Consider the following 15,954-nt stretch of genomic DNA (forward strand, 5'->3'; position numbering starts at 1 on the left):
AATGCCAAAATTTTCATATACTTCAGTGTTGGGAGACTTAGGGTTTCAGTTGCTGATTCTTCATCACCCTATTATGCCAATTCCAGAGATTATGAAGCTTTTGAGACAAATGTATTTATTACTGATCTGTGAAGAATACCTGCAGTGATAATCCTCTCCACTGTTCTCTGTTAGATGTAAACTCGTTCCAGCAAACAACAAAATGGATTGATGATGTCAGAACGGAAAGGGGCAGTGATGTCATCATTATGCTGGTGGGAAATAAAACAGATCTAGCAGATAAGAGGTATGGAGGAATAACTCATCTTTCAAATGCTTTTCTTAATCTGTTGCCATTTTCTCCTACGTGACTATTTTAAAAAGAACACTTGTATTTATTTCTTTTTCAAAAATGCTGAAGCTTATTTTAACTATGCTGGAGGTGGCTGTGACTAGAGAAATCTCAATTTTAAAACTTCTTTCATTTGGTTAAGCACAAGATTCCAACATGATGCTGTGAATGAGTGAAGAAACTGTGACCGACTTGTTCAGGTGTCAGGAGAGAACAAAGTGTTAACTACAACCTGTGTCAGTGAATGAATAAACTAAAATAGTTACAAATATCAATACTTCATAAATTTGCTCAGAAATGAATGATAAGTGCCAGTAATCCTCCCTTTTGAAACTCTTCAGGGTTTTTCGTATGTTGGCAAAGTTAAATGTTTTTATTAGAAGTTGTGCATCTTCAGCTTTTTCTCCGTTTGCTGCTTTTTCTGGGTTTATGGTGTTAACACAGATGAGTAAAAAGTCACCAAGCCAAAGCAAAAGCACAAGATATAAGTAGTCTGGATTTGACTGAAGTCCCTGTTTCCTCACAATAGCTTCTCTTGTGACCCTTACTTCAGATTTATAACCTCCTATTAAGAATTGTTTGTACACATGTGTACGCCCCTCAGGTACTGCATGGTTTTTGTTTGGCAGCTCTTGAACCAAAATTTCCCCCTCCCTGGTTTTGGCTGTAGCAGAGTGCTTAATGGGTAGAACACCTAGCCAGGGGAAAAGGGCCCAAGATTTATTTGAGATGAGGTGGTTACACTTGGATCTTTGTTAAAACAGTTTTTTAGGCTGCAAGTTGATGATTACTTTTGGATTTTAAAATCTATTGATTGCCAGTTGTGCAGACATAAAAGCATAGCTTCCTGGACAGGGATCTGGGGGAGTCTAGCTGGCCCAGTTAGCTGTCTTCCACTGGAAAGCTGAGTTCTCCTTGGGGATCCAGGTGTGCTGTAGAATTCCATCTGATACAATCAAATGGTGAGAGTTGTCTACAGCTGTGCTCAGTTATGTAGCATCTGTGTGCGGAGAAAAAAAAACACTAAATGCTTTCAGTATTGTGATGAAGCAGTCACCTCCTTGAGTTGAAGATAAAAATTTCATTTTTAAGGTGTTTGTCCTTTTTCCCCCCCCTAATTCTATGTTATTTTCCCCAGACAAGTGTCCATTGAGGAAGGAGAAAGAAAAGCCAAAGAGCTGAATGTAATGTTCATTGAAACTAGTGCAAAAGCAGGATACAATGTAAAACAGGTGAGTAATGTGTGGGCTGCAGCCAGCCCTGAGACTACTTCTGCTGATGCACCGTTGTGCAAGTAGGACTTCCCTAGATGTTGGGAAGCCTTTGCAAAGGGGGTCAGAGGGACATTTGTAGCCCATACACATCCAGCAACTTCTCAGAATTGAATTGTTGGCTGAGGTTCAGAAGGATCTCTGACCTTGCAGGAAATGACTTGGAACTTCTTTCCTCTTAGAAAAGAGGAATTACTGAAGCAGCTTTGTGGGTACAGAATCATACCTTCCTGGATTTTTGATAGTCTATAGTTGGTGTTTAGATTGAAGGGATTAAAAGCATGAGCCCAAAAGTTCGGGTAACACAGGTCTGAGGACTGTTTCTGATACTGATTCAGTGCGTGAATGTGGGCAAACCAGTCAAGGAGGAATGTGATGACTTAGAATGCTTCTTCCATTGTGCAGTGAGACAGTGTAGACCAGTGTTCCCACCCTGTTGGAAGGCACTGGAAGTGTGAGCAAATGTTCTTGGACAGCCAAAGCTAGCTATTTCTGGTAGATGATGCGTTGCTGTTGAATCAGGAAAAGCAGTGAAATGTCTTTTGAGTTGGTGCAACTGCAATGAAATCAGGTTTTATGTTGTGAGATGAGCTGCGGCTCTTTAAATTCTGACCTGCTAGATGAAGTTTTAGCACTTGTGTTAATGAAGATAAATCACTTGGCAGACAGTGGACTGGTGAAAGTAGTAAACACTGCAGAACTGATCTGGGGTGTACACGAAAAGTTTTGTTTGAGCTTATTAGTTGTGTAAGCAAATATGCTTACTAGCAGAGCATGAATAGAGAGCTAGAGCTGTACATCCCTCCTGACTCAGTGCGTAATGGCATGCTGCTTTTTCATTGATTCAGCAATTTCTCATATGGAGTCATGACCGCTAAGCACTTGGCAGCTGGTCTTATGGTGGGAGGAAGTGCAGTACTGCAAGACGTAGAAGACATTCGTTCTTTGGTGTCTCCACAGAGCAATGCACACACTTGTGTATTTTATCCATGCAGTTACACAAGCAGTTTGTATGCAGAATTGTATCAGGAGTTGCTAAAACAGTGTTATAAATTACTTCGTACATTATAGACGGGACTAAAGGGTCTGTTATTAAAATGTCCCTTGACTTTGTATATTAGTAGCAAAATTATTCCCTATGTAACGGAATAATTAGATGTGTTAACTTAGCACTGAGTTTCAGTGTATTAGCAAGCATTGAAGTGTTTGGTTCCAGGGTCCACCAATTACTCTACCACAACATAGAGGCTGGCTTGTAATTAAGGCTTGGATTCCGTGCTGGAATCCTTAATATTTAGTTAGACTAGGGGGTGTGCATTTGAGAGCAGTTGCCTTGCTGAGAGGAATGATGATGATGATGAAGCTCTGTACTCCCTCTTTTCATGAGGGAGTTGCTCCAGAAGTCCGTGTCCAAGCCTGGAAGGTAGCTTGTGGCTTTTGGGCCAGTTGGAGCCCTGATGGTTTGAGATGTAAGCAAGAAAATTGTGCCTGTAGTCTGTTTTGGCGTAAGATACCACCGTTTAATAAAACTTGTGCTTTGTAAAGCTACCACAGCCTTCATCATTAAGGATGGTAGCTCCATTTAATACATTTTGAAGGAACAAACTTTGCCTTTTTGTATTTTATGCTGAAGCCATTCAGGGATTGAACTAATGAGATTGTCAGAGCATAAAGCCATTTCTGTAGCTGTAGCCTCACTTGCACACTCTCTAGAGAAAATTCTTAGTTGTATAACGGAGCTCTAGACAAATTATACCTCTGATTTTAATTGCCAGGTTACATGCTGTAAGACTGCTTCTGTGAGAAAATAGGTTTGGGAATTCAGCTTCAGCAAAAAAAAAAAAAATGGTGTTGGGAACCTGGGGGCTAGTTCCCTCTGTATTAAATGGAAGATTTGGTGTTCTGAGACATAATTCTTGTTCTTCATTAACATCAATAAACAGCGGTATCTAAAAAACTTGGGGCCATTACATATCACTGCATCATAATCCGAGTGGGTACTTCATGTGGTGTGAAGTCTTGGCAGAATCAGACAGGGGGTCAGGGTTTAAGTGACTTCATTCTCTGTGTAAAATATCAAAACAAAAACCACCACCGGTTATTTTAAAAGAACTAAAAATAGATTTTTCTTCTGAGTTTTGATCCTTGTGTTGCAGGCATGGACTAGAATTTTCAAGAACTTCAAAGCTATTCTATACTGCAGAATATTTGGAACTCTCATTTTTCATTAGTTTAAGAAGTAATTGTTGAAATGATTCTCAAAGGATAAGATTTTTAATACCACTGGTTGTCTAGCGCTCTGTTTCCTTGAAACTTCTCTGTTGAATGGTACAAATTTATTTTATTAACTTTTCAATAAATTATTCCCCAATGAAATGGGAGAGCATGTGGGTGCAACTGTAGAATGGATACCCTCCCCATAACCAGTATAAAAATCTTTCTTTAGTAAGCTGAGTGCAAATTTGACCTTCCCATAACAGGCAACTTCCATGCATAATATATTCTGATTCTACAGAACAGTTACTGTCCAAGTTAATTTGATACTTGACTTAAAAATGCTGTATGAAAATTATTTTAGATACAAAGTCCATATTTTGACCACATGTAATGAAACATATTTATGTAAAAATTAAGATCAGCTTTAGCAGTTACCATGCGGCTTTCATACTGCTTATGACTGAAATGTGTGGATTAGAGAATATGAACTGTTTTGGTTTGTGGTTGGTGTTTGGGTTTTTGTTTGGGGTTTTTTTTTTTTTTCCTTCCACCCAAAACTGTTGCCTGCCAGTATTAAAACTTCTCAGGTTGTCAAGTGCTTCACTTGGCAGCCTGACTGGGCAGCCCAGAAAACACACAAAACACTGTTGCTTCCATGCTGTTCTCTCTTCCCAGCATAAAATCTGTCTCCTGGATCTAAATCCTTTGCCCTGGATGAAAGTTATGGAATGGCAGAAGGTAACGCAGAAGGAGACTTGAGATGAAGTTGAACCCTCTCTCCTCCATTGTTGGCTTCTTTGCATTTCCATCCACCTCTCACTGAGGTTTCGGGTTCTGTGTGGTGTCAGATGCAGACATCTTGATGTTACCAATTCCAGAGCGAGCTCTGTTTTTACTAATGCCTCTTGTATGGCCCACCGTAGCTTCCTTTCCTCTCTTTCAGGTCAGAAATGTGAATTCCAGTGTCACTTGTGTGCAGGCAAGTCCTGGAGATGTGACTTGACTCACCTGCCTTTACCGCTCTAGGTCTGCCTTCCAGGCAGGGTTAGCAGGAGCAGAGGCAGCAGTTCAGGCAGCTTGGGAGATGCCCTGGGGCACTACCCAGTATGCTGGTCTCGTTCCAGTCTTGGTCAGATGGTGAAGAATAATGTCATCTCACACACGGTGAATCTTGGTGCTGTTTCTGTTGGCTCAGGCGCTGGGGCTAAGGGGTGCCGTCCACAAGGTTTCAGAATCAGGGTTTGCCCCATTGAGGACGCAGAAGCAGCTTAATTTCTCATCCTGCTTGGGGAGGGTAATGGCCAAGAATTGTTCACCTTTTGAGCCCTGTCACTTGTTTGCTGGCCATCAGTGGGAAGCCAGGGGACTTCTGACCTTGTGTGCTACTTTTAGTTTCTTATTCATCCTTTTCTGCTGGAAAGCAGCCCTGATAAGAGGAGAGGGCACTTCCTTCAGCTCCCTGTAGCTATCCTACAAGTCCAGAGTGCCCGGCTTTGTAGTGTGACTCCAGAAGGTGAGTTGCACCCTGCTTCAAACGGTATGTATTTCAGTGGCAGAATCTTCTACCAACAAAGAAATAGGGGGGGAGCCATACTGCTGACAGGCTTTTTTTTTGCCATTCCCCTGTGACATGAAAGGAGACGGATCAGAAGACAGCACCTCGGCTAGCACAGCACTGGGGACTGAGGTTGAAGCGGATAACCTGTGGCTTAGTTTAGAGGCTCAGCCCTGGATCTCCGTGTAGCCACCGCAGAGAGGTACAGAGGATTTGCAGCCTGTGTCCGTGCTACCTGAAACCTGGAAACGGCAGGCTTCGTTTTATGCCTTCTCTGGCATTTCTTTTCCCCAAAGGCTGATCTGAAGAGCTGCTGGTGCAGACTTCATCTCTCCTAGTTGCACGCTGTCAAACTAGATGGTAATGTACAGCTGTTGGACCTGTTAAGGTAGAGCTGTCTCCAGTCACCGAGGTCCTATGCACTTACTGTTCCTTCTGGCTTTGGGGAAGGAGCGTTGAAGGAAAAATGAGTGGATGATATTACAGAGTAAAAACGGTGATAGCGGTATTCTGGGGTTAAATGGATGCAGTAGAGGGGAAAAAATTGGCTTTTGGATCCTGCGGGTTTCAGCAAATACTGATTGCCAGGGGAGCCTTAAGAGTGAGAAGTAGATAACTTGCTTCATTTAATGCAGAGAATCGTCGTCTCCGATTCATGTTATTTGTCAGCCCTGAATAAGCTTTAAAAGACCTTGAGATTCATGCTCTATCTCGGCAGTCTGTATTTCAGGGAATCTTGTTGTTATTCTTTGGATTTCATGCCCAGAATATGTCAGGGTTCATTTTGCTGTCTTGTGGAAAGAGAGAGGAGGCAGAGCCCTGAAGACCTCCTTACAGCGGTACCTGGCACACTTCACATTTGCTCTCAAAGAGCTGCAGGCTGAATATGGTATTTGGCAGAAAAACTTTCTCACGGCAGTAGCTAAAGGACCATGGCCTCTCCAGTAACCCCGTTTTCACAGAGCTGGCTGCATCTAGCAGCTTGGCTCTTTCTCCTATCTTTTGATTTCTATCTGGTGGGCAAGAATTACTCTTTGAGTTGCACTGCTCTCCTCAAAGAATGAGAATTAGGGAAACATTTTGGTTTGCTTTGCGTTGGGGAACAGGTTTCTTGCCTGGCTTTTCCATCTAGACAGTGATCCTCCTGTCCTTTCCATATTGCTGCAGGAGTGTTACCGTGAAAACTGTTTTATCCCTACAGTTGTTTGTGACACTGATCTGCTAGGGATTTATTGGTTGAAGTAGTAAGAAAGGCACAGTTTGGCAAATGAGTTGAGACTCATGGCGAGACATGAGGGGTTTTTTTCAGAGTTTAATCTGGTAGCAGATTGCAGGCTTGAATGCTGAAAGAGACTTTGTGTGGCTCTGAAGTCTTTCAGATGGCTGCATTTAACTCCTGCCTTGGAAAAAAAGCCCTGAATGCTCACCAATACGTGTGTGTATACCCACACGCACACACATGCACAAATATTTAGACATACATGTGTGTGTAGAGACACTGTGTTATATATGCATATATATGTGCAACTGCCCGAGACGTTTTTCAGTGAGATAAGGCTGCTGGCTTGGGTCCTGAAGGCACTGCAAAGCAGTAAGGTCCCTGTGTAGAAGGCTGCTTTCTAACCATCACGAAGTTTCCCTAATTGGATTTGTTCACATATGCTGTGCCTGATAAGCAGAAGGTTAATAAGTAAGTTGAATTTCTTAGTTGCCAAATTCCTTTCTTTAGTCAAATAATTTAGGGGAGAGATACTGCTAAAGGCATAATTTTATTCCTGGTCTTAATGTAAAGAAAGGATTACAGTATTAAAAACAGCCTTTCTGTCAGCAGCTTGGTTTAAATGCAGTAATTCCACTTGGTTCCCATCAGCTGAGGTTTTTATAAGGCTCCCTACCCCTCCCCTCTATAAATTGCATCCCTCACTTTCTATGTATTTGTATTGGGTTTGTGTGGCCAGGCTTTGGCAGCGGGTGGCTTCTGTGAGAAGGTGCCGGCAGCTGCCCCCCTGCCCAGTGGAGCCAGTGCCACCGGCTCCCAGCCGGACCCGCCGCTGGCCAAAGCCAGGCCCAGCAGCGCCGGTGGCAGCGCCGCTGGGATAAAGGATTTCAGAGAGGGGGAACCCAGGGGAACAGCGACTGAGCTGGAGAGAGGGGTGAGACTGTGTGAGAGGCAGAGCCCTGCAGCCCCCCCAGGGCAGGAGGGGCAGGGGGGGCTCCAGGCGCCGGAGCAGAGATTCCCGGCAGCCCGTGCTGGAGCCCCCGGCCAGGCAGGCTGTGCCCCCAGCCCGTGCTGGAGCCCCCGGCCAGGCAGGCTGTGCCCCCAGCCCGTGCTGGAGCCCCCGGCCAGGCAGGCTGTGCCCCCAGCCCGTGCTGGAGCCCCCGGCCAGGCAGGCTGTGCCCCCAGCCCGTGCTGGAGCCCCCGGCCAGGCAGGCTGTGCCCCCAGCCCGTGCTGGAGCCCCCGGCCAGGCAGGCTGTGCCCCCAGCCCGTGCTGGAGCCCCCGGCCAGGCAGGCTGTGCCCCCAGCCCATGGAGCCCCTGGCCAGGCAGGCTGTGCCCCCAGCCCGTGCTGGAGCCCCCGGCCAGGCAGGCTGTGCCCCCAGCCCGTGCTGGAGCCCCCGGCCAGGCAGGCTGTGCCCCCAGCCCGTGCTGGAGCCCCCGGCCAGGCAGGCTGTGCCCCCAGCCCGTGCTGGAGCCCCCGGCCAGGCAGGCTGTGCCCCCAGCCCGTGCTGGAGCCCCCGGCCAGGCAGGCTGTGCCCCCAGCCCGTGCTGGAGCCCCCGGCCAGGCAGGCTGTGCCCCCAGCCCATGGAGACCCCAGCCAGGCAGGCTGTGCCCCCAGCCCGTGCTGGAGCCCCCGGCCAGGCAGGCTGTGCCCCCAGCCCGTGCTGGAGCCCCCGGCCAGGCAGGCTGTGCCCCCAGCCCATGCTGGAGCCCCCGGCCAGGCAGGCTGTGCCCCCAGCCCGTGCTGGAGCCCCCGGGGGAGCAGACCCCCACCCGCAGCCCGGGGAGGATTCCACACCGGAGGGACCCATGCTGGGGCAGTGCGTGGAGGACTGTCTCCCGTGGGAGGGACCCCGCTGGAGAGAGGAAGAGTGTGAGGACCCTTCCCCTGCGGAGGAAGGAGCGGCAGAGACAGCGTGTGATGGACTGAGCGCAGCCCCCGTTCCCCGTCCCCCTGCGCCGCTGGCGGGGAGGAGGCAGAGGAGTTGGGAGTGAAGTTGAGCCCGGGAAGAAGGGAGGGGTGGGGGGAGGTGTTTTTAAGATTTGGGTTTATTTCTTGTTATCCTACTCTGATTCAGTTGGTAATAAATTAATTTCCCCAAGCTGAGTCTGTTTTGCCCACAATGGTAATTGCTGAGCGATGTCCCCGTCCTCATCTCGACCCACGAGCCTTTTGCTGCATTTTTTCTCCCCTGCCCAGCTGAGGAGGGGAGATGGAGCAGCTTTGGTGGGCACCTCACATCCAGCCTGGGTCAGCCCACCACAATATTCTACAAGGGGCAAATCAATAGCAAAGCCAGAGTTTAAAACAATTTTGTTTTTTATAATGCTGTTTCCGCCTAGGATCTCGAAGTGCATGACATCAGCAAAGAGCTGTTCAAAATGATGCATTTCCTTCTTGCTATCAAAGCAGAGATGTCAAGCGAGCAATCTAATTTAGGCACAACCTGGTAGGATTGTGCCAAACTCCGTTACATATCCATCCTTAAAATGGATGAGATTTTTTTTTTTTCTCCCCCAAACCTTCTGTGTCAAGAACTGGGCCAAAATTACTCTTAAGACTGCAGTATATGAGCAAAAAACCCCAGTGTACGGTGAGCGAAGGTAAGCTGATTTGCTCCGTTCTCTACCTTTGATGTATGACTCGGCTGTCGGCAGGAGCGTGTGTGTTGGAGGCACAAGAGGTTTCACAGATTTTCCCCTGCAGAGCTAATAGGGATCGATGTAGCTGTGGTGTGATGTGCCAGAGAGGAGCAGAGTTTACTCTATCATCTATTTTATGCATTGAAAACATACTAGTACGCTTCTGAGAGTGTAACTGTAGATGGTATTTGAATATTTTGCAATGCAGCCTGGTGGCTGCCCAGTAATCCTTTTCTCTCTCCCCCCCCCCCCCCCCCCCCCCAAAGTCACAAAGCCATTCTCTTTCATAAAATTGAAGTTGAGATCCATTAATTAACCTGTGAAAGCTCACTGAATATTGAACACTTTGAGAGTAGAAGTAATCTTAGGGGCAAAGCCCAGTAAAGGAGGAGAGTCAGAACCTTCTGTACCCAAATGTGATCAAGTCAGGAAGTTTATTGAAGACTGTTAAAGGCAAAGAAAGCATCAAGACTACGAAGCGCTTGTGGATGCAAATATAGTACTAAAACTTATAAGGCTTCCAGAGGAAGATGAGATCGAACCTCAGTTACTTCCTTTATCATCTCAAAGATGCAAAAAACTTACAACGTATAGTCTAGTGCTATACCGAGTGAATTAAAAGCCTTTTGAAAAGTAATAAAGCGAAGGGTTGGCAGTGCTGTCCTCTTACCTGACTGGAACGGCAAGGAAGAGTAATACTGAGTGTGAGGATGCAATGGGAGATGGCTCTGAAAGCCTGCAACTTCTTTCCTCTCCCCCATTTCATTCTTACAGGCCAAAGTGCTCATGTCTGACTGGTTTTAAAATGCTTGGAAAGTTATACTCGTGTTGCTTTTTCAAGCACAGTGGAGAGTGGTGTTGAGATAAGGCAAGCAGATGAAGTGACAAGAAGTGGTGAGTTCAAATGATAGAGGACATTTTTTTGTACAAGAATTACATTTAGATCAATGTTTAGCTTCTCCCTGTCCTAAAATTCTCTTTAATTCTGACCAGGAAGTCTCTCTTGCCTTTGTGCTTTTGGGTAATTGTGCGTTTCTGCTGTCCGTTCAGCCATCGGTGCCTAGTACAGTTTAGCATCTGGAATTTTGACACGATCTCTGTTACTTCTTTGGTGGCGTATGAGAATGTGCCTGAACTTTTCAGTGAGGCTAAGGATAACGGCAAAAGTTACTAGAAACTTAAGGGGGGATACTAAGCTTTTTTGCCTTGAAATTGTTGGCTAAAATCAGTGAGATACATCAAAGACCAGCTTCTCAGACCTCTCTCCTTCGTCTGGATTTCAGTGTATGCCTACAAAGGGGTGTTGCTGGAGGTGGAAAAGGGGTGAGGATGCTGTAGATGGTTTCTGGAGTGGCTATGAGGGAGATCACAGAATGGCAGGAGATTGGAAGTGACTTCTGGTGATCCAGCCCACCCCCCTGCTGAAGCAGCTCTCCCGGAGCAGGTTGCACAGAGCCGCGTCCAGGCGGGTTTGAATGTCTCCAGAGCAGGAGACCCCACGGCCTCTCTGGGCAGCCTGTCCCGGTGTCCCGTCACCCTCAGGGGAACGATGTTCTTCCTCACATTCAGATGGAAGTTCCCGTCTTGCACTTTGTGCCCGTTGCCCCTTGTCCTGTCGCTGGGCACCGCTGAAAAGAGCCTGGCCCCGTCCTCATGGCACCCACCCTTGAGAGATTTGTAGCCATTGGTGAGGTCCCCTCTCAGTCTTCTCCTGTCCAGCCTGAACAGCCCCAGCTCCCTCAGCCTTTCCTCATCAGGCGGATGCTCCAGATGACGAGATGAGAGATGATGGGAATGGCAAAGAAGTGGCTTTGCTGCCTTCTACCTGTCAGTATTGTCCTCTCCCCACATAGCAGTCTCTTCAGCCAGTAACAAAGAGTGGTGACAGCAAAGGTCAGACACCAGCGAGCACAGTGTGTTTGTCCTGCCCTGCAAAGGTTACAGCCACACCTGACAAACCTGGGCACTTGTTTCCGATAAGCTTGGAGGGTACTTGTCAAGCTGACAAAGTTGCTTTGTTGTCTTCCCAGCATCGTTTGGACATTCAGGGCCACATCTGAAAAGCGCTCGGGCACTGATTTGCAAAGCTGTTCAGGTACCTGAACCTTCATAATATAAACAGAGTGACAGTGGTTTTCTGTGGGAATAAGTGGTTCAGCTTTGTGTCATTCGAGGAGAGGACTGAAATACTCAGAATCACAGAAGGGTTTGGGCTGGAAGGGACCTTCAAGTTCATCTTGTTCCACCCCCTGCCATGGGCAGGGCCCCCTCCCCCCAGCCCAGGCTGCTCCCAGCCCCGTCCAGCCTAGCCTTGAGCCCTGCCAGGGATGGGGCACCCACAGCTGCTCTGGGCAGCCTGGGCCAGCGCCTCGCCGCCCTCACGGGGAAGGGTTTCTTCCTCACGTCCAACCTCAATCTCCCCTCTCTCAGCTTCAAGCCATTCCCCCCTGTCCCACCGCTCCCTGCCCTTGCCCAAAGCCCCTCCCCAGCTTTCCTGTCGGCCCCTCCAGGCACTGGGAGCTGCTCTAAGGTCTCCCCGGAGCCTTCTCCTCCCCAGGCTGCACAGCCCCAGCTCTCCCAGCCTGTCCCCACAGCAGAGGGGCTCCAGCCCTCTGACCAGCTCCGTGGCCTCCGACGGGCCCGCTCCAACAGGTCCGTGTCCTTCTGATGCTGAGGACCCCCGAGCTGGACGCAGCGCTGTGGGGGGGTCTCAGCAGAGGGGAGCAGAGGGGCAGAGCCCCCTCCCCCGCCCTGCCGGCCACGCTGCTGGGGATGCAGCCCAGGGCATGGGCGGCTTTCTGGGCTGCGAGCGCACATTGCTGGGTCATGTCCAGCTTTTCATCCCCCAGCACCCCCAAGTCCTTGGCAGGGCTGCTCTCCATCCAGTCTCCGGCCAGCTTGTACTGATACCGGGGGTTGCCTCGAGCCAGGTACAGGACCTGGCACTTGGCCCTGTTGAATTCTGTGGGGTTGCCATGGGCCACCTCTCAGTGCAGTAATGTCAATTTATGACATGAAGGCTGATGTCAGGCTTGCACCTTGTGTTTCAGGATTCCTGAGCTGCTGTTGGGCATGCAGTGGGGTGATTTTAAGACCTGGTGGATGGAGATGTTGAATGCTTGGGAACATTTAGTGTCCTGCGTGCTTGATAACACACAGGCAAGGAATACATAGTAGTAACAATATCTGTAATTCTGTAAAAATATGAATGCAGTGGGTGTCAGATGTTCATAAATGGGTGTGTGCTGAACACATCAGCATGGGATCAAAACTCTGTTAGGACTGTTCTTCAAAAGTAAAACCCAATTTGGTAGTCATTTGATAACCCCAGTGCATAGTGAAGGTGCTCTCTATCCTTCCATCCATCTGATCAGTCCTGTCCTCTCGCCCTGCTGCACACTCGCTTGCCAAGGCATGTGAAAAAGTGAATGTTACTGGTCAGGCTTGGGTGGTCCCTACCCACCAAACATGGAGGTTCTCAGAGAAATCACACTCAGCTGAAGGACAGTCCCTAACGGTGCTGTTCCTGTGCAGAGGAGACGGATGTTGTGGGCTCAGGAAATTCAAGTGAATTCTCGTGCGCTAATGGTGGGCAAATCCCAGAGGACTGGGGAAAAGCCTTGTGGTGGGAGCCACGAGTCTGAGCGGCAAAGGTAGGAAACGCAGGAGAGGGAATTAGTCCTGTTCAGTCTTACCTCTCAGCCTCCTTCAAGTGGAAAAAAATGATGAAGAAAGTTTGGAGCGAAGACCTTGCTGGGAAACCGGAGGCAGTGTTCAAGTGAGAGGTAGAACAGCTGCTTTGGGATTGCAGGTGCTCTTGGCAGATGTTCCTGTTCCGTGTTTTATACTCTGAGTGTGGGTATACAGTAACGATGGCATGGATGCTAAAATTTGAGGGTGCTCAGAAAAGGACTGGGCAAACGCCTGAAAGAAAGATCCTTTGTCTGGTTCATAGGGAGCCTGAGCCACAGATACGTGGAGCCTGGAAGAAGGGGGTGTCGTTGCATAAGTCCCGTTTTCTGACGCTCTTCTGTCTGTGGCAGCTTGGCCAACGTTGGTGACACATTCCTGGATGCTGTGTTTGACTTAATCAGTGTGTCCATGCTCCTGTGTAACTAAGGCTCTGTGGAGGTGTGAAGGTCGAGTTGTTGGGGTCTGTGGACATGTGGGGGGTCTTAGGTGGAAATGCTGCGTTCTAAACAGAGCATATTTGCAGAGAAGGTGATGGAAGGTTTGCTGCTTATAGCCGGTAACATTTGATCTTCAGTCACAACAGTAATGTGGTTTGCCATTTCCTAAGAATAAAGGTTATATTTGGTGTCAGGCTTTTTGGTGTAAGCAGTGTAAATAGTACCGAAGGATGTATCGAATCATTGTTTGAACTGTATCAACTGGGGTGCGCTCTTTTAAAGTACAATTGTTTTGATCTGCTCCCTGTGTGTTTTTTGCAGCTTTTCCGACGCGTGGCAGCTGCCTTGCCTGGAATGGAAAGCACACAAGACAAAAGTAGAGAAGACAGTATCCTTTATGCGGCCGTGCGGTGTGATTCAGCGGTGGCAAAGCGCTGCCAGGCATTACTGTGGACAAGGAAAATGCAGGCCCTGAACAACAAGGTTGAAGAAGGAGGGAGCGGTGTCTCTCCTGCAGCGCTCGGTCAGCTTATGGACATCCCAAAAGGAGGCCTGAGGGGGGGAGTAGGGGCAAGTTTGAGCTTGAAGTACTGAGGAAGAAGGCTCGGTGTGTTAGGAGGCTGGGACGAGGAGGGTGGAGGCCTCTAGCCTAGAGCGGGAGAGGTAGGGATGCTTAGGGCCATGGGGTGGTATAGAAGTGACGACAACTGAATGAAGGCTGACAGGAGGACAGCGGGAAGGTGCAGAAGGGTGCAGTCGAACAGATCCAGAAGGATTCTTTGCTTGGTGTTTGAGCAGCTTAGATGTGGGGAGGAAGGGGGTGGAGTGGCAGAAAACGGCTGCAAAGAGGCCTGGAAAAAACTCTGTGGTTCTTGCAGGTCTGGCTTGCAGAATCCTAGAATAAGCTAGGTTGGAAGGGATTCTTCAACCCTTCTGCTCAAAGCAGGGCTGTCTCCCAAATCAGGCCAGTTTCTCAGGGTCATCTTCAGGGAAACTTCAGAAATCTCCAAGGGTGGAGATGCCGTAACTTCCCAGGGCAGCCTGCTGCAGCACGCGACCCCAGACAGCTCTGGGCCGGCGTCTGTGTGATGGGAAGGGGGAGAATGCTCGGCTGAAGGGATCAGTCTTGGGCAAGGGAAAGGAGGTGGCACAAGGGATGGAGAAAGGACGGAGTTTGCTGCGTAACAAGCAGCGTGGCTGAATCTGAATGGCTTACCTGGCCAGCTGGCTGTGTTTGGGGAGGGTACTTAAACCCATGTAGGTGCTTTTGTGGGTGGCTTGGGACAAGGCAGAGTTGCGGTTGTTCAGCAGAGCTCCGAGGGTGTAAGAAGCGGCTTGGTTATCATAGAACTTCTTTCAGTCTCTGCTCCACCTGAATACCCATTTCTGCTCGCTTGGATTGGTTGTGCAGGAGGTGGAGAGAGGGCTGCCTGCCCCTGCGTGCTGCTCCTCCTGCAGCAAGAGTGCTGGAATGGCCAGAGAGGGGGGATAATCGCAGCAGGTACTTCCCGCAGTGGTGGGAGCAGAGAGGGCTTACGTTGCATCTGGATTGAAAGAGTTGATGAGATGCTAGAAGTGGGTGAGCTTTTGTGAGAAGAGGAACTTCTTCAGGCTTGTGAATTTTATTTGCAGCAGGGATCACGTAACTGGCAGTTGGTAAATGGAGGAGAAAAGGTGCTTTGGAGGAAGGACGCAGCAGGAACTGTGGGAGGGGGACGAGCCTGGTGCTGAAAGTACATCGATAGAGCTTCTTGCTGCATAGGAGAAAGGAGGATTTGGGAAGCTGTGGATTGCAACTGCTAAGGCACAAGCTTTGTGTGTGTTGTGGACTTGATTGATCAAAAATATTTCATTATGTAGGTCACCGAAAGGTTAATGAGCAAGAAGCTTTATTAATGAGGCTGGTGGTAGAATGCACAGGCTCTGGCCGATGGGCCGGTGGTTTCCCTGTCAGGGAGTTTGATCACTGGTGTCTAAATGGGAGTGCAGTAAGGGCACTTCGAATCGGACATGCTGCAGACTGCAGGTCATAGAAACGGAATGTGATTGTCTCCCAGACAGCTGGGCTGGGATTAATGGTGGGGGATTTTCCATAGGTTCTTTGCAGAACGTTGAGGGTTCAAGGATCTTGATCTGCTCATGCTCGGTCGTGAAGGCTCATTTTGAGCACTTCTGACTTAAATATCGGTTGAGGTTCAGATTAGCCAAATGGGCCGAATATTCAGGATGAATTATTGGCCTTTTGTTTCCCTTTTCATGTTTCTTTTCCTCCTAACCTCTGGAAAAAGCAGCTTCAACCCCCTGAAGAAATAAGTTGGAAGTACCAGCTGTGTGACCTATTTACCTCTGTGTTAACTGATAAGAGAAAACGCTTGAGACTCGTGCTGAACTGCCGTGAGTCAGGTTTGGGGGACCGGCGTTCCGAGCCCCCCTGTGAAAGGCGACGGAAGCCTTGTAACTGCCGGGCATCGCTCAGGAAGGGAGTGCCACAGGGGGAGCAGCTCGGCCGGGCTGGTTCAGGGCAGCATGCGGTCCTGTGACCTGCTGTTCTGGTTGGGCATTAGCTGCCATCGCAAGGGTCACGTCC

The 15,954-nt window shown here is 48.7% G+C and overlaps 1 protein-coding gene across 2 annotated transcripts in view; it reads left to right on the top strand.

Annotated features, from left to right (window-relative positions):
* Positions 1-15,954, top strand: part of RAB6A (RAB6A, member RAS oncogene family) — a 67,008-nt gene that overhangs the window by 47,797 nt on the left and 3,257 nt on the right. For both annotated transcript variants that reach the window (XM_040583301.1, XM_040583300.1), the window contains exons 5-7: positions 175-286; positions 1,470-1,563; positions 13,689-13,755. In XM_040583301.1, the coding sequence (XP_040439235.1) occupies positions 175-286; positions 1,470-1,563; positions 13,689-13,755 (273 nt within the window). The remainder of the gene's footprint in view (positions 1-174; positions 287-1,469; positions 1,564-13,688; positions 13,756-15,954) is intronic.

Source organism: Falco naumanni, chromosome 2, assembly GCF_017639655.2.
Source record: "Falco naumanni isolate bFalNau1 chromosome 2, bFalNau1.pat, whole genome shotgun sequence".
In the NCBI taxonomy this organism is placed as follows: Eukaryota; Metazoa; Chordata; class Aves; order Falconiformes; family Falconidae; genus Falco; species Falco naumanni.